The sequence below is a fragment of the Haemaphysalis longicornis genome, unplaced genomic scaffold (genome assembly GCF_048455015.1).
Source record: "Haemaphysalis longicornis isolate Haplotype H1 unplaced genomic scaffold, Haemaphysalis longicornis Haplotype H1 scaffold_5, whole genome shotgun sequence".
Classification (NCBI taxonomy): Eukaryota; Metazoa; Arthropoda; class Arachnida; order Ixodida; family Ixodidae; genus Haemaphysalis; species Haemaphysalis longicornis.
In genome coordinates this window covers 148044915-148068299 of record NW_027526385.1, presented here as the reverse complement: position 1 = coordinate 148068299, position 23385 = coordinate 148044915, and the positions used below count along the sequence as shown (strand labels likewise).

General features: G+C 48.0%; 1 protein-coding gene across 1 annotated transcript in view; it reads left to right on the top strand.

Moving 5' to 3' along the window:
- The window catches only part of LOC144139927 (protein 5NUC-like), a 100811-nt gene that overhangs the window by 65363 nt on the left and 12063 nt on the right, over nucleotides 1-23385 (top strand). Inside the window, exons 6-8 of the mRNA XM_077672152.1 lie at nucleotides 7145-7330; nucleotides 11511-11711; nucleotides 16601-16861. Coding sequence (XP_077528278.1) covers nucleotides 7145-7330; nucleotides 11511-11711; nucleotides 16601-16861 — 648 coding nt within the window. The remainder of the gene's footprint in view (nucleotides 1-7144; nucleotides 7331-11510; nucleotides 11712-16600; nucleotides 16862-23385) is intronic.

The window sequence follows — 23385 nt, the reverse complement described above, 5'->3', positions numbered from 1 at the left end:
TTGTCCAGTCGTAGAAAGCCGCGACGTAGGCCACGTGGCTGATCGCAAACGACTGCACCAGCTTCAGGAGGTTGCCTTCCTTCATCCCTGCATGCCTCGTTGCCACCTTCTTGATAAGCCTCACGGCTGTTAATATTTTCGTTTCCAGCTTTGTGATGGTAAGGCCATTGTGCCCAAGCGCATCGACGTGTAGACCAAGGATACGCAGCGTCTTCGTTCGCGGGATGGTCATCCAGTCGCGCGTCCGGAGGTTGATATTGGGTTCAGTCTTGTTTCCTCGGCTTTTTCGTTTTGGTGGTATGATCAGGAGCTCTGACTTTGTCGGTGAACGCGTGAGGCTTATGACTTGCAGTTGGTCTTCGACGTCATCGATGGCGCGCTGCAGCGACGCCTCGATCTCGCCGTCACTGCCGCCGGACACCCGCAGCGTGATGTCATCTGCGTAGATGGTGTGTCCGACATTCGGGATGTTCTGTAGTCGTTTGGCTACCCCGATCATCACTATGTTAAACAGTGTCGGCGAGATCACGGCGCCCTGTGGTGTACCAGTGCTTCCCAGTCTTTTCTTGGGCAGTTCAATGTCTCCGGCTACGATTGTTGCGGTGCGGTCTGTCAGGAAGTCGCGGATGTATGAGAAAGAGCGTTCTCCCATGTTGAGGCGCCAAACTTGTCGGAGGATGGCTGACTGACGGATCTTATCGAACGCGCTTTGCAGGTCCAGGCCCAACACTGCTCGGTTGTCCATAGAGCTGATTGGTTGGTCCAGGACTTCGTGTTTGATGAGCAGCATGACATCCTGTGTGCTGAGCCTGGCCCGGAAACCCAGCATTGTGTCTGGGTAGAGGCCTTCTTCTTCTAGGTATGCTTGCCAGCGGTTGAGGAGGACGTGTTCGAGAACTTTTCTTACGCAGGATGTCAAAGAGATAGGCCGTAGGTTCTCAATGCTTGGTGTCTTGCCCGGTTTAGGGATGAGCACCGTACTTGCCTCCTTCCAGCTGGTGGGGAGTTTGCCTACCAGCCAGCACCTGTTGAAGTATTCTGTTAACGTCGTTACCGCTGCGTCGCTGAGGTTGCGCAGCGCCTTATTTGACACCCCATCTGGCCCCGGTGCCGACTTGCAGTTGATGGTTTGAAGGACTGCTCGGACCTCCTACTCCTCGATGTCAGCGTCGAGCAGGGCATTGGCTGCGCCCGCGTAACTCGGGAGGGGGGTTGGTGGGGTTGGTGGGAGATATTTACCGTCGATCCGCCGGCGAACTTCGGCTTCCCCGAGCTCTTGCTTTGCCTTGTGTAGGGTGCGTGCTAGGATGTGATGTTGCGTCCCCTTTGTCTTGTTTTCATCCAGCAGGTGACGTAGCAGATGCCAGGTCTGGCTTTTGTGGATTTGGCCATCCGCTTCCTGACAGACCGCCTGCCATTGTTGACGGCAAAGCACCGCGCTATGTTTCTCAATTTCGCGGTTCATCATGGCGATGCGCTTTCGAAGCTTACGGTTGTGGCGTTGTCGCCTCCATCTGCTCTTTAGCGAGTTTCGTGCCTCCAGCAGGTGCGCCAGCCGGCTATCGATTTGTGGGGTCCCTCCGTCCGCTTCCACTTCTGTCGTGGCCACTTGTGCCGTTGCATTGAGTGTGCGCATCCATTCGTCGATGTCAATGCGTTTGGGCAGATCATCAAACTTCTGCCTGTACTTGGTCCAATCTGTCATCGTTTGCTTGCGGGGAGTCGGCGCTGTGCTGCGCAGTGGCACCGTAATCTCGAGGACGCAGTGGTCACTGCCCAGTGTCACGCCCGTGTTCCGACAGCGAGCCCCGGCAGCGTTGCAATATGCCAAATCTGGATTGGTGTCGCGTTGCGTGGATGTGCCGTGTCTTATATGTGTCGATGGGTCGTTCAGCAGTTGATATTCTGTGTCTAGGGCCTCTTCTTAAAGGCTGTGACCCTTGGCTGTGGATTTCGGGTATCCCCACGCTGTGTGCGGTGCGTTGAAGTCTCCGCACACGAGCGCAGTGTTGTCCTTTGCCAATTGCTTAACCTTGTGCATTAGGGTTCGGAAACGTTGCTGGAATTGTTTCGGGTTGCTATATGTGTTGACAATGAAGACGCTCTCCTTTTGCTTGCGGCCCGTGACGACTTCGATAGCCAGATGTTCGATGGCGCTGTTGTGGAGCAAGTCATGTTGGGTGTATGTAAGTCCTTTCTTCACCAGGGTGCTAACCCCCTGCCCTGCGCCTTTCCCAATTGTTCTTGCGCTGGGTGGGCTGGCGTAGGAGCGGTACCCCGGTAGGCCCAGGGGAGCCTCGCTGTGCGTTTCTTGCAGGAGAATTACGTCTGGCCGCCGGCTGGCTTGCCTGATGTACTGCTGCAATAGTGCCTTCTTTCCGCGCAGGCCATTCGCATTCCATTGCCACACAACGAGCTCCCGCGTTAGCGTTGTTCGGGCCATTAGGGGCGGCATTCACTGGGGTGATATTGGGGTCCCTCGCTGAGTCGTTGCATGACATGTTGTATCTGTGCTAATATCCGTTCTATGTGGCTCATGCGGACGGTGATGTCCGCTGTCGCCGCCTCCAGTGCTGCCAGTCTTCTATTGGTTGATTCTTGGCCTTTTTGGGCTTCTTCAAATTTTGAGTGGCGTCTTTCGATCGAACTTGTTACTGTAGCTCGCCTCTTTGCCTTGGGTTCGGGTTCTTCGGCTGTGTTTGCATCCTGTGTTGCCTCCTCGGGTAGTTCTACAGCTTGTGGTCCTGTGGCGTGTGTATGTGTCGGTTCTTGTGTCTGCATTTGTTCTAGGTCTTGCTCTTGGGCTTGCGCATGTTTCTACGCTTGCCCTCGCACTGACAGTGGCGGCCGCGCTGGGTCCTGGTGTTGGTCAGCAAGAAGCATGTCTAGCTTCCTGGTGACCTCCTGCAGGCGCCGGTCTTGCTCTGCGAGTTGCACTTTTAGGCGCGCGTTTTCATTGCGGAGTGTGATCATCTCTGGGATTGGCTGCATTGGGTTGCCCTTGGGTTGCTGCGGGTTGGCTCCTCGCGTCGGATGCGATCCAGCCACGTCGGCCCACGCCGCGCCCCCTCCCGGGGAAGGCTTGTTTTGATCTCCGCTGCGATGCGCCGCGCCGCCACCCACCGAGGTGCCGCCAGCTGCCGCCCTGTTGACGTCAGCGTTCTTGTGCGTCATCCGTTTCACGCCGTTTGCGCCCGGCTGCAGCGGCGGAAAGTCAGCTAGGCCCAATGGCGGCTGCTGTGCTTCCGCCCGCCTGCGCTCCCACCGGCGCTGTGTGACCACGTGTGGGATTTTGTAGCGATTTTTACATCCCGCTACACCGGTGGGATGCGCCCCATTGCACAGCTTGCAGCGGGGTTTGCACTCTTGTTCATGTCTGGGGCCCGGGTTGGGCGCTCCACACGCAAAGCATATTTTGGTGTCTGGAGAGGGGGCACACATCTGTGCGGTGACCTAACTTGCCACAGCAGTGGCAGACTTCATAATGTTGTCTATATAAGCCGCATCTCACTAACATAGCCCCATACTTTACGACGTTAGGTACCTTTGTGCCCGCGAATGCTACTATTACTGTGGTGGTGTTGCCGATCCTGTGGGCTTCAAGCGCGAGTGGGTTTGATTCATTGACTATATTCGCTTGTAAGTCCTGCTTTGTGTCTGAAAGAGAGATACCTCGAATGACACCCTTCGTGGTGCCATCGGGCGCTGACGAGTAGGCGCTGATTTCATACTCCTTACTCTCAATTCTGAGCAGGCGGATACCTGCGTATGTTTGTGCTCTACACTCGTGCGGGGTACTTATCACAATGATGTTCTGGGCAACATTGGTGCATATAGTGTCCTCTCTGGACTCTTGTAATGTGGTTCCCGCAGCCGCGAAAATGGCTGCCATGAGTTTGGTTGCCTTGGTGCGGCCTATATTTAGCCCTCCACGGGTTCTAAGTATAATTTTGATTTCCTCTCTCGGCAACGTATGTGGCATGCGTGCTGCCCTGGTGATTCTAGCTGCGACTTGCCTCGCGAAACGCGCCTGACTTTTAGAGGCTGCATGAGTAGCAAGAACCGACTCACCGCTAACCGCCCCGGTCGCTCGTTGTCGCAGCCGTCGCCTTGACACCTGCCATCCCTCGGCGTCTGCCGATGTTGGGTCCATGCCGGTTACTGCCCCCGCCATACGTCCGTCGTCGTGGTTCACGTGCATTGTCGGTGCTTGAGAGCTTTCTTCGGTTGATAAGGTGTTGCCGGTGTCCATTGCCGCCGTTGTCTCTTCTGGTGTGGTTGCCATGTCCATCATGGCGGCCGCCGTCGGCACGCCCGGCCCGATGTCGCGCTAGGCCTAGGTTAGGCTAGCAAGCCGGCCGCGTTGGGAGATCTACGTTCCCCAGTAAGTCGGTGAAAAATTGATGCAGCTCACCGAGGTAGGTGCTGATCGAGTCCGTAGGTCGGGCTGCGTTGCCCTATGGCAGAATTTCGTCAATATTTCCAATTGGTTCGGCACAAATAATCATAACAGGCGGAGCCGATGTGAGACACGTCTGCTCACCGCAGCGATCTCAGCGCCCCCCCCCCCCCCCGGATTTTGGGGAGAAAGGCTGTCCCCGAGCCGGTGTGATGATATTGAACACCAAGGATCCGAAGAGGTTTGACCGTTGGTATAAGCAGGGCGTCGATGGTAACCGTCGGGTCGGGGCTGCGCTGTGGGCAGCCCCCGCTAGTTCTGTCGTGTAGTATTAGAACAGGGGATTTTGTAGGTGAGCCCGCAGTTCCGTAAGTAGTGGATGATAGTGTCTTGTGCCATTTGCAGCCGGTCTTGTTGGTAGCCAGGAGAGCCTTTGCGAATGCAGACGATAATGTCATCGGCATAAAAGGCATGAGCGACGTGTGGTATGGAGAATAGCAGTTGTGGGAGACCTGCCAGGGCAATATAAATAAGTAGAGGCGATAAACCGAGCCTTGTGGAGTGCCCTGCGCTGATGTGTGAAAGCGGTCCGTCTTGTGAGGTACGATGCTCCGGGTAGCAGGTGCGGTTTGAAAGGAGTGCTCGAACGTAGTTGTACGTTGCGTTGCCGCATCCGGTGTGTTGAAGATGAGTTGAAATCGCTCAGCGTTATCAAAGACCCCCATTATGTGCTAGAATGGAGCTCGGGTGGGTCTGCTCAGTTCCTCGATGACTTCTTTTATTTGGAGGTGTATGCCCCGGGCGAATAGGTTGGCCCGGAACCCGAACATTGTGTCGGGAAGCTTGGATGTTAATTGAGCGAGGTGGGCTGTGAGGAGGGCTGTGAGCCTATGGTTGTCCAGGTATTCCAGTAGCTTGCCAATACATGAAGTAAGGGCGATGGGCCTGAGATTTTCTAAGGGTATAGGCTTGTTGGGTTTTGGCCGAAGGCTGATATCCGCATAGCGCCATTGTGGTGGTAACGTACCGCGGTTCCAAGGGTCATGGTTGTATTTGAGCAGGGTTTTGAGATGCTCGTCGTCGAGGTATCTTAAGAGTTTATAAGTGACCTGGTCATGCCCGGGTGCGGTATTGCGGGTGAGTTTAGTGATGGCTCGAATGATTTCCGTGCTGGTAAAAGGTGCGTCGAAATCCAGGTGGGGGCTCCTTTGTAATCAGTGTGCTGGAGTAGCATGACGGGTGTTGGGAAGAGTCGTTGTCGGAGCGTGGGTTTGCACTGATTGTGCATCGGACGTGCGATGTCTTCGTTGGTAGCCGTTTTAGAGGGGGATGCGCCCATGAGTTTACGGAGATAGTGCTAAGTACGTTTGGTCATTAGAGCCCCAGATAGTTGATCACAGAATGAGCGCCGCTGCTGTTGTTGAAGTTCTCTGGCATATTGCAGAGCCGATTCTGTTGATCGAGTGTTAGGAGAGGCGTTCAAGGTTAAAAAAGGCCGCTGCCGACCTCACGTGAACTTCGAAATGCCCACATAGCCGATGGCCTCCCACACACATTCACATGCGCAATCGCGCTATCACACTCGCATACAAGTATTCACACACTATGACACATTTACACAATCACGTTTGAAGACAGTTTTCGCAGTAAAGGGAAAACTTTAGAAAGTCACAACGAAATAAAGGATGCATAAATCTTTTCAAACTTTGTACTGCGTTTTTTGCAGCCACACTGTTGCTACGGAATTTTACTTTATCCCCCTCCCTCCCGTGGATTAATTATTATGCCCTGTTAGCGCTGCGCAGAAGTTCCGGTGGTCGTGATGGCACTAGGTACGGATATATTTTCTGTTAGTTGTTTGCGTGTCCGACTGTACACGGTCGATTCAATATTATTCGTATATATGCCTCGATTGGCATCTACAATCTACATGGTCATGGCCACGCAAACTGAAATGTTCTGTCCCGCAACAGTTCCCTACCTTGCGTGGCAATAAAATTTTTCAGTGCTCTTTTTAAATGTTATGTGCCCCTTATTTATTTCTTATGACGTATAAAATAATTTTGCAGCATTCCTCCCTCTTTTTCCAGAGGGGGTACTTTTTTGCTAAAAATGACCACGTAGAACAACAATTATTGCTTATATTTTCGAGACTTTTGCAGCCAAAACGAGGATGTGACATGTTGTAATATAGGAGCAAAGCATTATGACGAAGTTCAAAAAAAAGATATGCACTCAAGGATACATCTCTGTTGATTGAAAGTTTTGAACTCTCAAATTTAATGCCACTTTCTCATGCTTTCTGCCTTTCTTGTCCTGCTCAAGCCATATCATGTCCAATAATCAAACAAAAAATTTCGGTTTTCTTACTATGCGCGTTTTTTGTTATCGCTATTTATTTCAGGGCAGCGTACTTCACGTATGCATTCTTGTGTATATTACATGCAAAAGCTATCAGTCAGAATTCTTCACTTGTAAAAAAATAGCAGCTTAGAAGAACTTGTTGGTGTGGGATTTGGTGCACTTTCAACGTAGACTAAGAAACTGCGCAATATGAGACGGCAACAAAAAAGGAGGAAACACAGGAGGCGCCTGTCCTGTGTTTCCTACCTTATTTGGCCGACTCGAATTTCGGAGTTGTTTACTTTACGTTAGAAATAGTACTATTGCATTCGTGTGTTTTCGCAGTGAAAATATTGAACGCATTTTACTAAAACTCGGCAACTATGCTTATCATTACTATAGGTGGGGTAAAGATACTGGCTGAAGCCACAAGCATCAATGAAGAGATTGAAGAACTGAAAAAGAAGGGAGCAAAAATATTTATTCTAGTGAGCCATGTTGGCTTTGATGTTGACCAAAGGCTAGCGGTTGAATGTAAAGACTTGGACCTTATTGTAGGTGGGCACACGAACACCTTTCTTTACACAGGTAAGATTTGATCAATTTATTTTGCTTAACCTAACACCGCTGCCATTATGTAACTCTCGCTTATATATTGCCGTATTTTTATATTTGTAACTGTTGGCCCTTTCTTTCAAAATTTGTTTAGCTTACACATAATCGCTAATCAATTTCAAATACTCTTTCTATCATTCGGAGATTCCTACTATTGGGGTTACTTTATAGACGTACACGCGTACCTATTCCTTACAGAGCTCATAAACAACTAAGTAGGCAGGCCCACTTAAAGAGAGTTTCACCCCTCACAAATCTTGCCAGGACCTTGTAACATTTGGCTGTGACGACTCTCCCTCCTTCTTCGTCTCCCTTATTCCCTGTCAAGAATCAGTGCCCCTTTCAGAAAACAATTCCATTCTCTCTCCACTGTCCCAAATCATTTGATTGAAACATTACACTCAGCTACAATTGAAAGACGGTTGGAGGGCGTTGCTTTGTAATTGTTTACGAAAACAACCCCGTGTTTTCGCCCTCTCAGTGGTGTCTGTTGATATTACACTTCATACAAACCTTGTGCCATGCACAAACGAAGCCGCACGGCAACCAAACATCATTTGGAAATGAAACGTACACGTTGCATTGTGTGGATATGCTTCTTGAGCAGATTGTCCAGAGATCAGTACCGATGTCAAAATAAAAAAAAAACAGTTGTCCTTGTGCTTTTACGCCTGTAAATTGTCATGTACATTTTTTGCACAATATTTATGAATCAGCCCTAATTGCAAGATCTGTAGAGTCCACTTAAATGTGCATGCCTCTACTTACGTGTGTAAATTGGAAATGACCGCCGTGAACGGTGAAAAATTAAATCTTTTCTCAGCCTCCACATAAATTCGGCTCCCCCTCGCTGCCTTGTCCTAACAAGCTTCTCTGCTAGTCTCATTTGAAATAGTTCACTTTTTAATTATTCAAATGCGGTTGAAAGTGGGTATTACAAAATAAAAGATCTGTGAAAAAGGAAGATGCTGACAAGGCATTTTCACAAAGTGTTGTGAAACGCCGGAAGAAACCAAAACGCAGCACCTGTCACGTCTCCAGTTATTTTCTCAATTATCTGAGTTGCCGTGTTCTTGGAAAAGGGTGCTATCCTGGTGTTCAAAGAGCTGGTGCGATCACCGACATTTGGTGAAATTTTCATTTTAGAGCAACGCTGTATACGAATAACCGTGACTTTGACCTTCAATGCTTTGAAAGTCATAATTTTAGATGAGGCCAGCGGTTGCTTAGCTCGCTGCTAATTTATAAATTCGGCCTGGGGGTGTTCAAGTTATCAAATGCGTCCGTGCTCAGGACCGCTTAGGCCTTGCATAAAAATATGACTCTGCTTTGTTTACGTCCATCGCGCACTCGAGTCTCGGGACGCCAAGTGTGCGTGACGCCGTTCGGTACCCCTCGCGGTCGGCGAGTAAAACTAGCTTGCGCTTTATAGTGGTACCTCTTCGGAGTCGCAACGACCTACACCAGGTTCTGATGGCTGCAGCAAAAATGCAAGACCTGCCTAAGTTACGGCCATTGAGGAATGGGTGCACCAAAATGCACTGATGGGATGCTGATTACTTGTATTCGAACGAATTGAGTTGTACTTTGGCAGGAGTCTGTGCAAATGGCAAAACTGTTTGGCGCTTTGAAGCCGATCTTTGTGTTAGCCCAATTATAAAGAGTACACTAGTTCAAAGGCTTTTTCTGGCACAAAAAAATGGTGGGCGTTAGAATCGTGCGAATATACTATTTCCCTCTTGCTGTTTATTCCTTTTTTGTGATCAAAGGTGACTTTTTATTGCGATTCACGTTGACTCTTCAATTTTGTATATGGCAATTCAGTGTTGCGGACCTTGTTTTTTTGTATCTGCTCTGTTTGAAAATAGAATTGACTTTAAAACTTCATGTAGGTTTCTTACCATTTTTTGCGAGATATAGCTGACATGCTTTTCAGATTTCAGAAAGGATTTTCAATCACCTTTTATAATGTGAGTCAGGCTTTCAAATGTATTCAGAAAGATGCCTGATTAATCAAACAGCGCTTACAGTCAGTGGCTGCATGGGCAACAGTCGTAATAATAAATCCCAATTGTTCATACTATATTAACAGCAATATAATCAATGAACCTTTATTGACGACCGCATAAAACACTAAGGAGATCATAATTCATAAAATAGTAGCATTAGTATGAGTCCAGAAACTAGGTAGAGTGAGTCCAGGGTGCGCAGTTGACAGCATCGCGTGTTCAAAAGTGCGTTTTAATAAAGGTTGGGAGGATATAAACACCCCAAGAAGATCTATGAAAGGAACATACCTGACAAATGCATTGGATTCTTCTGTTTCCTCTTCAATTTATTTTCTCGAAGCAAAGTAAAAATGGGTCTTTGGCTATGTGAACACCAGGTGCTTGAAAAAAGCACAAGATTTTTTTTGAGATACTTTGTGCGATTGCGATGCTGGCCGTGCACTCCCGTAAATAAAAATTTGTGCTGAGAAGCGGAGATGGTAGTGTAGAAGATCGATGTGACGCATCTTGTGCTCTCTATGACTTAAGTACGTGATGCTTAATGCTTTGGATACAGCCTATACCGTTAAAATCTTTTTAACAACGAACAAGGGACGTGTCGGAATTAGGTGTATTTAGTGCCAGGTTTATCTCGGTGACTGTGTAAATGATAAATAGGTGAGAGTAAAGTTTTGATACGTAATAGGTGTGGTATTTTACTTGCTATCCGTGCCAATAATGATTCGTAAGAGCTACTCATTATCACACATTATAGGTGTTGTTAGCTGAATTTGGTTACACCTTTGGGGGTGATCTTTTGCTGTAATGCTACTGGAGGTCATTTCTTTCCAAACTAACTCTTATCTGAGGTTCTGGATAGCCTTGCACAACTTTTGGATAGGTGTTGCTTTGCCAAAGCGCGTTTTATTATTCTATTGTTATTTTGCGCCGGAAAGCCTTTAATAGTTGTGCTTGCCCTTTTACCCGTACTGCCGTATGTGTCACTGTTGAAATTGGGGAGCTGAATTTGATGGGAAAGACCAATGGGGCACAGCAGAGAAATCTTCAAACGGAGTCTCAAGATTCCATCTATATGAGACAAAGTGTGGTAGCCTTGGCGCATGCGCGTTTGCATATAAAGTGAGATTATTATAACCGCGTGGGCCGTGCACTGTGACCCATTTTTTAGTGCGGTGCCTGATCCAAGGCTTTCCATACATACAAAAAACTGGTGGTACCATGCCAGTTAACACCGAGTTAACGGAAACCCCCCAGATGTAGGGAGAGAAGTTTTGGCATCCACCTTTAAATACACCTTATTATACAGCTACACATTTGAAGAAACTTTTGTCTTGTCCCGGGGTCCGAGGGCTAGAACCGAGGAAGTGTGCATATTTAGGCAACTAACTTGATTCCATTTTGCGGAAAGCCATGTGCAATGTTGATTATTTATGAAGCTTAGGCAATGACGCTACAAAGGCGATAAGGCGCGTCGTAGTGGTGGGCTCAAGATTAATTTTCTCCACCTGGGGTTATTAAATGTGCGGCGATATCTCGAACACACAGGTGTTTTTGCTTTCCGCCTCCATCAGAAAAGCGGCCGTGTGGCTTTCGATGAAATCCCCATGCTTCGGCTCAGCAGCACAAAGCCTTCGCAACTGAGCCACCATGGTGGGTGCTATGTGCTATATTTGTTAATGATGCCATATTTCTAAAATTTACGTAAACGGATAGACAAATAGTTGCCAGTTGTTTTGTCGGGACTGGTATTGTTTAGCTAGGGTAGCCAAAATCGGAGCTGTAGTGCGCACTACTGCCCTTCTCTTCTCGCGCAATAATAGGAACTCTTTAGCTTTCGTGTGGGGGTAATTGTTAAACTTGTGGTGACATTTCATTTGCCTGTGCCGTAGTTTTAGGGCGTGTGTTCCACCACGAAAGTAGAAAGGGCAACGAGATTATCACGGCATAACGTTTATATAGGACATCCATGTAACTCGATAATTTGCCTTTCTTTTTAGCTCTACTGTGGAATGCCAGCCGTTTGGAAAGATGCGGGTTATTGCTGTGCTCTTGCGTGAGGCATGTTGATAAAATCTCCGAAACAAAGCCATCTGCTCAAGTGCCTTAGTTTTGTAACATTTTCGTCACCTTACTTTTATTTCCAGGTCAGCCTCCAGCTAAAGATACACCCGAGGGTCAATATCCAACAGTTATAAAGCGGCCAGGTGGCAAAAATTGCTATATTGTACAAGACTATCGCTTTGGGAAATACTTAGGCTTCCTGCAGGTCCAAATCAACCGCAAGACCGGGAGAATCGTCGCAGCATCAGGGAACCCAATTCTGCTTGATCAAAACGTTACTCAAGGTGAGCCAAAATACAATTCCGCACTAATATGTTCGAGGTGGTCATAAAGAGCTGGCGCCACCTCCTAGAGCGTACTAATAATCATGTTAAACAGTTTATTTGGGAAACAAAAACCCTTCCTACTTTCAAGAGGGGAAAATATTGGCGGAAGCACACCAGTCCACTTAACAAAAGACGTATGACGCCGCACAGTTTTGACGCCCTAAGTTGGTGTCTGACAATAGCAGCTTTTAAGCGTGACAGCTCCACACTCAAAGTTTTGATAGCTTCGAAAGTGCGTCTCCAACAATATTCCTTCGCAAAACTTATCAACAGGGGCAGACATAAAAGCATATGTTCAGAAGTCAGATCACAAAAAGTAGCAAAATGGGTAGCCTGATACATTATTTATTCATTTATGCCGTCTCTTCTTTGCAAAATTGGATGTGATATAATATTAATAGTTAAAACTACAGTGCTTCAAAACCACCAAGAGTGAATAAACAAAAAGTAGGCGGAGTTTGTTGTTTCAAGCGTCAAAGAGAGTACACAGAAGACACAGCAGTAAGAGACGTGGAGTAGCTGGGGATAGGTGTAAGAGCACAGGTGACATCAGTTGAGTTGATCAACCTGCATGGAGCTGCAAATGCAGGTTCCACTTTATTAGTTGGTATGATGACGCCACTTATTGTTATGTATATAAAACTCTTGGCTGTAGAGCCTTATCGAATCTAACAGATGCAAATTGCAATGTCAAAACCTCAATGATGCCCAGACAAAGTGCACACATGATGAGCGCGTCTAATCAGTTCATAAAAAGGGGAAGTGCCTTGGAATGTTGCCATGTTTTATCATTGATGGCGCTATATTTTGAACTGTCAATTTACAGAAACAAGGTATTGTTTCGTTTTATGCTTCGTCAAATGTAAAAAGTAGGACACATTGGTGAGGAGGGCGGAGGGAGTCACGGGGTGATGTAGATAGGCAGAAACGCTGAGGAAAAGCAGAAAATATATGCGCAGTATAGGCCCCGAACCTATATTGGCGGGAAGTGCAAGCAACTAAATTCCTACAGGTTAACAGGGGTAGCGCCACCAAAGTCTACCATTTCTATGGCTTTAGGTCCCGGAAATTTTTATTGAAACACGAGTTGACACTAATTAGCCTTAAGAGATAACGAACGCATTGTTTTATGTTACAAAATGGCTAGAAATTCCAAAATTACTCAAAGCACTTTTGTTGGTCTATTTTTTGTGAATTCCCTAACATACATCGGCGGAACGCAGTATACTTCTAGCGGCTGAGCAGCAACAGGTGGTGTTTAGAGTAACACTGAATTCATACCGGAAAACATATAATTCAAAAGTAGGTCAGACAAAATTTTCTGCAGCACAAAGGAGTTGCATACACCTCAGGTTAAACGTTGAGTGTGTGGCGGTGCTCCAGCGGCGATGGCGCTGGGGCTGAGCGACAACCAATGAGAGTGGGCCACGCGTCTCCGGTGCGCAAGCAGCCACGAATGCCACGAGCGTGGAATGAAACGGGGTCCCAGTTTTTGGGTGCACTGCATAGCGTTCAGACGTGTCTCGGCTCGTCTCTCTGTCGCGTTCGCGACATTGGTGACCCGGACGCTGCAGCGGAGTCAAGGAGCCAGAATGGACCCTCCTCGGGACACCGGCGGCAATTCTGCGTCCTCCGCTGCCTCTTCACATGGCATCTCCGCCATCGCCTGCCGTTTGCCCACCTTCAGCGCCGAGCACCCCGACGTGTGGTTCCTTCAAGCCGAGGCAAGTTTCCGACTGAGCCACATCACGTCGCAAGAGAACCGCTTCAAACATCTCCAACAGTCACTACCTATTGAGATCGCCGTCCAAGTTCGCGACATCCTCGTCGACCGCAATGGAATTCGCCCGCTGCCAGACAAAGTGAAGGCAATAATCGACATCCCTCGTCCTGAGTCCTTACGCCAACTGCGCCGTTTCCTAGGACTGGTGAATTATTACCGACGGTTCATCCCAAACTGGGCGGCCATTGTACACCCCCTCAAAATTTCCCTTCAAGCTTCTAAGTCTACCGAGTGCAAGCTTGAATGGCCTGAAACTGCCGATCGGGCATTGACTACCATCAAGGAGCGCCTGGCATCTGCTACTCTTCTTGTGCACCCGCGCCACAACGCTCCCACGAGCCTGATGGTAGACGCATTTCACTGGGCGGTTGGAGGTGTACTTCAGCAACACATCCGTGGCACCTGGAACTCTCTCGGTTTCTTTTCGAAGAAGCTTTCTGCAACTGAGCAACGCTACAGGACTTTCGGGCGGGAGCTCCTGGTTGCGTATCTCACTGTTAAGCATTTTCGTTTTTTCCTTAAGGGCCGCAGCTTCGAAATCTTCACCGATCACAAGCCTCTTACGAACGCCTTCAAGTCATCGAAGGCTACATATTCTCCCCGAGAGACACGACACTTGGCGTATCTTGCAGAGTTCACGACGGACATTCAGCATGTCAAGGGAGTAAACAACATCCCAGCCGACGCCCTTAGTCGTATTTGGGCCATTCCACGCTCCGGTTTCAGTACTCAGGAGTTGGCTCAAGCCCAACGAGACGACGAGGAGCTCCGAACTCTGCGTTCTTCAAACAGTTCCTCTCTGCAACTCCAGGACATTATCTGCGCTGATTTGGCACTTAGCATCGTTTGCGACATTGATCCGATTTCAGGCCGCAGACGACCGTACCTTCCTGCTTCTCTCAGGCGCATTGCTTTCAACTCTATTCACTGTCTCTCTTATCCTGGAGTTCGTGCCTTACGGCGTTTGGTTGCCGAGAAATACGTCGGGCCTGGTATGAATTCTGACGTACGCGCATGGGCTCGTTCCTGCCTCGCCTGCCAGCAATGCAAGGTCTCTCGGCATACCACATCACCTCGGGCCCATTTTCCCTTGCCGGACTCTACGTTCTCCACAATTCACGTCGACCTCGTTGGCCCGCTACCACCATCTAAGGGCTACCGTTACATCTTTACAGTGATCGACTGTTTTACTCGCTGGCCGGAGGCGGTTCCAATCGACGATATAACGGCTGAGACTGTTGCTTCCACACTTATGTCACGTGGATCGCCCGTTTTGGCGTGCCGTCGGAGATTATAACAGACCGTGGCCGCAAGTTTGAGTCTACGCTCTTTCACCGTTTGACTTGCCTACTCGGTATAACGCGCCTAAAAACAACGGCCTACCATCCTCAAGCCAACGGCATGGTCGAGAGGGTTCATTGGCAGCTAAAGGCCTCATTGATGGCTCACGAATCACCTGAACAGCGGACAGCTCACCTTCCTCTTGTGCTGCTAGGATTACGCACTGTCATCAAAGTAGATCTTGGTTGTGCCGCCTCTCAAATGGTCTATGGCACGTCTTTGTGCTTACCGGAAGACTTCCTGGTTCCTTCCCAGCCGCAAGACAACCTTTCCGCTCCTGGACTGTCCTACGTAAACGATTTAACACGGTTTTTCAGCTCTATCCGTCCCCAACCACCACGGTCGTGTTCCACCAAGCACACTTTTATCCAACCAAACCTTTCTGACACCCAGTACGTTTTACTACGTGTCGGCAGTACCCGCCGGCCACTTCAACCGCCATACACCGGCCCTCATCTCGTCATTTCACGCTCTGACAAGACATTTACATTTCGCGTCAACGGCCGCGACACCGTCGTTTCCATCGATCGCCTCAAGCCCGCATTCACCGAAGCTGCCCTGCCTGCGTTCCACTACACCACCCACCATTCCACCCTGAACACCACCAGTCTCCCTTCCCTTCGCACCACCAGCCGTGAACCTCGCAACGCAAAGGCTGTGCGTTTTGCTGTACCGCTCTCTACACGGACTCCTCCTCCAGACTCCGTCTCAAGGGGAGGGGCTATGTGGCGGCGCTCCAGCTGCGATGGCGCTGGGGCTGAGTGACAACCAATGAGAGCGGGCCACGTGTCGCCAGTGCGCAAGCAGCCACGAACGCCACGAGCATGGAATAAAACGGGGCCCCAGTTTTTGGGTGCACGGCATAGCGTTCAGACGTGTCTCGGCTCCTCTCTCTGTCGCGTTCGCGACAAGTGGAACGAGTAAATAGGACCACACAACAGCCCGCTTTTGTTCCTCATTACAGTGGGTGTGTTGAAGGAAACATGAGCGAAACCTCATCTTAAAACACATGTCTGCCCCATGAAGGTGACCCGAAAGCCGTGTCCACTAAATATTTCTATGTATATTTATCTTTAGACAGAAATATTTTGTCTTCCCTGATTCTTAAGTTGGCTGGACGTGCTGAAAATTCGTACTTCGTACTGAACATTTCTTTATAACGTCATTTTTTATTACCTGTGAGAACAAACAAATACCCCAAACAAATAAATACATTTTCGGAGTATGCCGTAGCGCGTATTTATAAATAAATACTAACAAAAGAGGTGGCGACAGGACAATTTAAATGGTTCTAATTGTATGCAATGTGCCTACATAAATTTTTGATAACCAAGGACATTGGTTGTCTAGCAAACCGTGTTTTTATTGGTTACAATAGATCATCCAAGCTTTTATATAGCTCCCCCAAGTGGCCGGGTAAAATAGTCCCTGTATATAGATATGTCAGAGGTAGCACCTAGCTTGAAGCAACCGCAATGGAATATGGGGGCAAACCTTTCGCCAACACTGATGCTCCAACTTCCAGACAAATAAGACGGTCGCGATGATTGGTTTAACCTTGACTGATCTAGGCTTTTCCAGAGAGATTGGCTTAATGACCGACCCCGCTGCAAATGCAGTAATTATCAATCACCCTCAATTTTTCGCGATGAAATACGAATTAATTTAGCTCTTGTATTTTACTTAGTTACACCTACCTGAGAACGTTTTTGTTTCTTTACAGACCAAGACATGCTGGAAGCCTTGAAACCATACGAAAAGATAGTGGATGATGAAGTTAAAGCAGTAGTGGGTTCCTCAAAAGTACTGCTGGAGGCTGATGAGAAGGTGTGCCGGCACAAAGAATGTAACATGGTCAACCTCATGGCAGACGCGTTTTTCAGTTATTATTCCGACAAGGAAAGCCCTATCAAAGGAAGTTGGTCCACGGTAAATGGTGCCGTGCTCAACGGGGGAATTGCGCGGGACTCGATTAAGCCGAAAGGTGATGTATATCTTACTAGTGCGCAATCTTAGCGGTCATATGTAATCTTAGGGTTGTCACGGTTGGAAGAGAGTAGAGAGAATTTATGACAGACAATATGTAATCATTGATGGCTAGGAAATGGTAAAGTGCTTTAACAATTCTTACGAGCACCTTATTCTCCTAAGAGCAGCCTTAAAATTTGTGTGCCCGTTACATTCGGGCTCAAAGTCTAAATTGGTTTCAAAGCGGCCGGTAGCATTGTCGTGTACACGAATGCTTCCAAAAATGTAGTTCAATTGAATACGAAGTAACCTTTTTCAAAATTTCTGAAGTACACTTTCCTGCATAGGTGGCCCTTTAAAATCGAACGAATACGGTACTAGTTATTGAATACTTTGCCTTCGGAGGATCGTTTGGTTTCTTTAGGTGTGAGTTTTTCTTCAAGTTTGAACACCGGATTCCTCAGGTTGCGTGGTTCAACTTGCTGGGAGTACATTTCGTATGTTAAAATGCATTCGCTTCATGTACACAACGAGGAAAGTATACTATGCCCGCTCATTTATAGGCACAAAGTACTTACTGTAGTAAAAGCAGCTTTAGGCTTCCCGCCTAAATTAACGGAAGAAAGTGTTCAGAGGCGCCAGCACACTCTACCGACGCTTACCGATTTGGTTCTACGCCATATCATTAGGTTTATGCGGTACATGAAGAATGTTTTTCAAACGCTGGACCAAAAGGTCCGACACCCCTGTAGGTCTTATTGGGTGGAATGTAAAATTGCAATGCCAAATGAACTTAGCTACAGAAGGTAATGTGTGATTGAAGGCCGCTTAGGGCTCGTTCATGTTTTGTGAAGTAGGGCTCGTTCAAATTTTGTGAATAAATCCCACGGGTCGTTTTTGTTTGTTTGTTTTTGAAGCTGGCACGTTGACTCTGCACCCCTATCATTCCGTCAATATTGTTGAGAATATAACTGAGGGAAAGAGCGGCCTCCCTAGCTTTTGGTTGTTGCGCCTCTTGGTAAGAACAGCCCAGAGCTTCCCTAATAATATATATATCTTTGACGAATGACACGGCAATTCACAGCTGCATTGTCCGCCTTTCATGAGCTCTGCACTTCCCCATGCGTTGTCTACCAGCGCTGTCTACTCTTTCGATTTTATCAATGCGAAGCATCAGCTTCTGCAACATTCTTTGCAGTGACGGAGCTTAGGGGTGCTTCGGTGTCCAGGCAGTGACGCGGGTATTTCCACTCGCTACTGACGGATGGTTGTTCTCTCAATGGGACATGTATAGCTTCCGAATCAAAATAGCGCCAGCTAACCCTCCACGCTGATCACATAACAGGTGGCGTGAGCATGCGGTAGTGTGTGCTCTCATCTGCCGACGTAAGCTCTATGCAATGAAAAGGGCCCTCCGAGTACACACTTCTGCGTTTCCGCTTCCGCTGCACATTGAGGCACCACGCACTCTCGCAGCGCGCTAGATGGGGGTAGATTTAGTTTCACGCACCCATAAATCCGCGGATTGCGTTCTTACCCGGCTATGTAATGTATTTATAAATATTGATATTTTAATTGGATTCACTTAATTGTCCTAATTACGCACCCCGCGCTGTGTGTGTCCCTGTCGGTCCTTGTACACCTAGAAACGTGTATGCGTGAAGTGGAGTGAAAACAAGACCGGAGGACAAAGTTGCGGTGACAATAAATTGACGCACCAGTGAAAGGATGTTCGGTGGAGTTATTGGATGCTATAGGGTAGGAAGCGGAGGGGGTGAACTAGAAAGGTGGGTGAAGATATTCCTATCGTAAAGGCAAACCGCTCAAATAGATGTAATAATAACGCTAGTGAAACCCTACTGCATCATTTCTAAAAATCGCCTCAATATCTGCGTGCGTAGATATTCTGATTTTCTGAAAAGGGCGCACACGCTCAAACCCATGCGTTAGAATCTCTTGGTTACCCCAACTTAACAGTTTCAAGGACAGTGCTATCTTCTTTGGTGTATAAGGGGCAACATCCCCCATAACATAGCAAATAACACCGAGGCATGGCTATTTACATCTGAGCCCGCCATCCCCACAACAATCGGTTGTTCCTTATTTATAAGTGCGAAAGCATTATGTGCTTCATTAGGTAAAAACCTTTTCCTTGTGAGCGCAGGATGGACCTTAAATCCCGCTACCCACAATTACTAGCAAGAAATCGTCGTGAGGACCGGAATCAAGTCCGGTCACAAGTGTTCAGAGTCAAGGGCGTTAACCATTACTGTCGGTCTACGCCCCAATAATGCAGCTTTCGACGTACTCTTACATCGGTTTACATGCTTTGAATGCTAGTATTTAAGGCGTCTTTTGGCAGTAATTGGCTTCTACATTTTGTGTGTGCCAAGCGCCAAGGTTATTCCAAAAAATTACCACAGCACCCAGTTTTGGTTCACGAACGCAGAGACACTCTTAGGATCTCTGGATGCTAGTAGTTTTTGTACTGGTAATATACCCGCGCAAGTCATCTGGAGAGCGACGGTGACAGCGACCGTTGTAAGATACTGCCGGATTGGCGCGGCGCCACCTTAACCCCCTGCGAAGTCCACATACCCACTTCGTGGGGAACGGCTCGTCAGATGACAGCGCCCATCAGAAGGCCACTGCCAATTCACCAATGGCCGTTGCCTTCATGCTTTTACATTCCATTCTCGTAACCAACGTGGGTGGCCTACACCAATTTTGATATTTATACCGCACATATTTTCATAACCGTCCTTTAACGACAAAACGTACATATATGGGAACGTTTCCTGGACGTTTCCTGGACAAGACATTCAGGGGATCATAGAAACTACTTGCACTTGCTGAATGGCTAAAATTCTTAGGCATATTTACTACCTGAAAACAATTGAAAATATTTAACCCACAAGGAAAGTGTTTATACAGCAGTTGTATGCTGTTTTTGTTGACGAGGTGCATTGTGCGAGTTCTTCTGAGTGTAAAAAGTAACTCGCCATTCAGGCCCTGCGAAAGTAGTTGACTAGTGAAGATACCCTGGTTGCACCCGATATGGATGTGACACAAAATCTATTTGAAAAGTAACAGGAAATTCTTATTCCTCTTGAGTGTTGACGGCGGTCATCCCAAAGCAAGGCACATTACATGCTCGCGCTTGGTGCCCTAAGAATGCCACACGACGTCACGCACTACTTCATATATCGACAGTTAAAATAGGTCCAATGGGAGTAGGGATGTGTGTTTCGTTTAGCGATATACGTTTCTTTTTGTGGGTGGCTCTCTCACTTTCACTTTTTAGACGAGAGTTCGAGTTCCGACGCCATCTGCAATATGCGTTTTCTTTGGTAATAAAATCGATTTCCTAAACACGCTTTCCCACATTGCATTCCTCTGTGCCCGCGTTCGCCAACAAATCCTTAAACACAGCCATAGAAGCTTCGTCTAAAAGCGCTCAAACAGTAGGGACGAAGAAACAAGTCGACTATACGGCGCTAACTGGCAACTGTACTTTTATTGGAGAAATATACAAATATACAGTTCCAGAATGCAGTGATCTCTGTAGCCTCGGCCAATAGTAAGCCATTCAACCACTTACAACTGGGAAAACCACCGTCACGAGCGGATGTAACAAAGAAATGAGATGTGTACTAAAAATGGAAGGAAACAAAACGCAAAAACATGAGGCGCCGCGTGAGGCTCAATCAGGAGCGCGTTTTCTCTGTTGACGTATTGGAAGCGCTAACACACCAATTGCGGCACCTCCCAGTGTGGAAGGGATCAGTCAGTTTACTACTTATTTTGTCTCTGTTTATTGACAAACATAACGCGTCAAAAAAATTCAGGGAAGCATGCACTCACGCACCAATGTTGAATGGCGAAGATGTTGTAAGTGAGCATTTCCGGACACGTAGTTACGTTTCAATGTCATTGTTTATTTGCATAGGTATGGTGCTAGTAATCGTCGCATATGCATCGAAGAGGTCATCGCCTACTTCATGGCAAGTGGTGGATGCAAATTCCGCCTCAACAGTGAAGACTCCACCAGCTCTTCGTCATCTACTCGAGGCAGTGGGTGCGGTATATGGAAGTCGTCTCGGGAAGCATCGGCGCACTCGTAGCCATGTCTCCAATTATCCATAATGGCTTCAGGAGAATGCGGCACCTGCGGTGACCTCCGCAAAGCAACATGTCTTTCTATCTTTAGCATTGACCCTGGAGTTTTTTTACATGCGCGATAGCGCTTGACAAGAGCGCTGGAGTATTTTTTTTCTAATGCCACTGTGCTAGCCGGGGAGTCGGTGGTCAACGCGAGGCACGCGTTCACAAGCTCTCGGCATTTTCTTAGTATTTTGTTTTCCAGCAACACCGAACTTACGGCTTGTACAACAGCTCCGCTGTTAAAAACTACCACAGCTTGCCCTAGTGGTGCAAGGCTGGAGAAACAGCGGAGCTGGCGACAGCTCTCCCTTCTTCGGGGACCTAGCTGTTGCACCTCACATTTATTTCCCAAATTGCCGATGGAAGTTCTCCATGACTGGCAGCCCGGGCTCGTTTCGTTCGAATGCTCTTACATCTCTCCCAAAGTGGACAGCGTTAGCGCGTGCTTGTACCCGCCGCTAAGTCCACAGGCAACAACCGTGCTATGATCCGAAAGGAAATGATGTGCGCCCGGAATACGACGGTAGTTCAATCGGGTAAACGCCAGTTTCATAACATGAGGAACCCAGGTTAAATTCCGACCTCGGGAAGCGTTTTCTTCCTTCCCTATTGGCTGCACGTGTTACTGTTCTCCGCCGACGCTTACCCCGTACTCCTAGAAACAGTGGGTTGGCCCAGTGATTAGGTTCCTGGTTTCACAACGCAATGGGCCCAGGTTTGATTTCCGGCATCCTTGCGGCCATATTGTTTTTAATGCTTTGAGTTCTTTTTGCTGCTACGGACTGAAAAAGGTCGGCCTAAACAGCTCTGCTGTTAAAAACGTTTGAATAGCCAAAGAGTAAACAATGCAGTGCCAAGGCTTCCTTTCATGCCATAGACCTTCAATGCCGTTCAACCGAAAGCATATTTATGCATCTCATAGTATTGCGGACGTATACAACGAACCCTCACTGCGGTAGATGATGAGGCATACGTTACAAAAAAATAATGAAATTGCTGCACCCAGCGTAAACTTAACGTGGACACAAAGTGTTATTAGTGCTAAGAATAGACGTTGTCACGAGGCATTACTGAAATGCGGCAGTACTGACGTGACCAACTTGACCCAGCGTACAGGAAAAAACATTGGCCTGCCCCACCTCGCCCACGTATTGTGAAGCCGCCCATGCACTGACTAGCTATACACTCTTTAACACTCCCCACATTGTCTAAGTATATAAAGAAAAACATTAAGTACGTAACAGTGGGCACTGGCTTCATACAGGACGCTTATCTTGAGCTTTGAACGAACTGGCAGCTTTTGCGTGGAAGTAAGAGGTAACCAACATTGGACGTCTATATGCAAATAGTTTCTCGTGTTGCGCTGCTCTTCCTGCAGTCTAGGTGCGATGCAGCAAAGAAATGGTCGTGTTTCTGCGCCTCTACCTGAGCCTACTTACTGGTCTTTCTTGGAAGAAATATTTTCGTGCACAGGTGGATTCCCCACATCTTGAGCGAGAAGCAATGTGTTGAATCACTCCACGACATACAACGGTTTTCTACTAGACGACTGCGCTGCTAATGAAGGAAAGTAAAGCATGGAATATCCAAATTTGTGGCTTGTGTCAGGAGCCTTTCCTATCGTTCTCGGTGGTGATTTAAAGCACTTGGAAGGAACAAAACTGTATAGCAGATCTACAAAATTGCCCAACAGAAGTGTATGTCATGTTTCAAGGGCAATTCCTTGAGAGGGAAAGCACCAAAACCCCCCGAAAAGAGAACAGTGCCGGGAAATTTGAACTGCGCGCCAAGAACGGAACAGTCCACGAGTACCGCGAGGAAGAACCACGGCATAATAACTCAATATAGTAGTGAAATGGGAGCCAATCAGAGAACGCCGCGATGAGGACAACAAAATTGTGACCAAATATGGAAGTAAAAAGCAAGAGAGCCAATCAGAGTGCGTCGCGATGATGCCCAGAGTGTATATAAGCGAACAGCACAAGAAGGGAAGAGAGGCAAGATCTAGGGGGCGGAAGGAGCACGTAAGCTTCGAGGAACTAGCCAGGGAGACGCGGCCAGGCCCCCGAATACGTCTGACAAGCCTGGGCAGGGGCAGGCCGACCTCCCATCGACATTGCACCACAAACACTCGTATCGGTGGCCCGAGCGACAGTCGGGCCCCTTTTGCCAGCGTCCACGCCCCGTCGACTTTCGCCCCGATGGCCCCGCAAGAATACATTCAGGGCATTTCTTGATATCTGCGGTGGCACCGGCTACCATAGGGGTAGCCATTGAGGAACCGCTCGGAACGCGCGGTGCCAAGGCTCTCCACACAACCACAGCGCGCAGCGACGCCGGCACCACCAAAAGACGACTACGGCTACCACGGCGCGG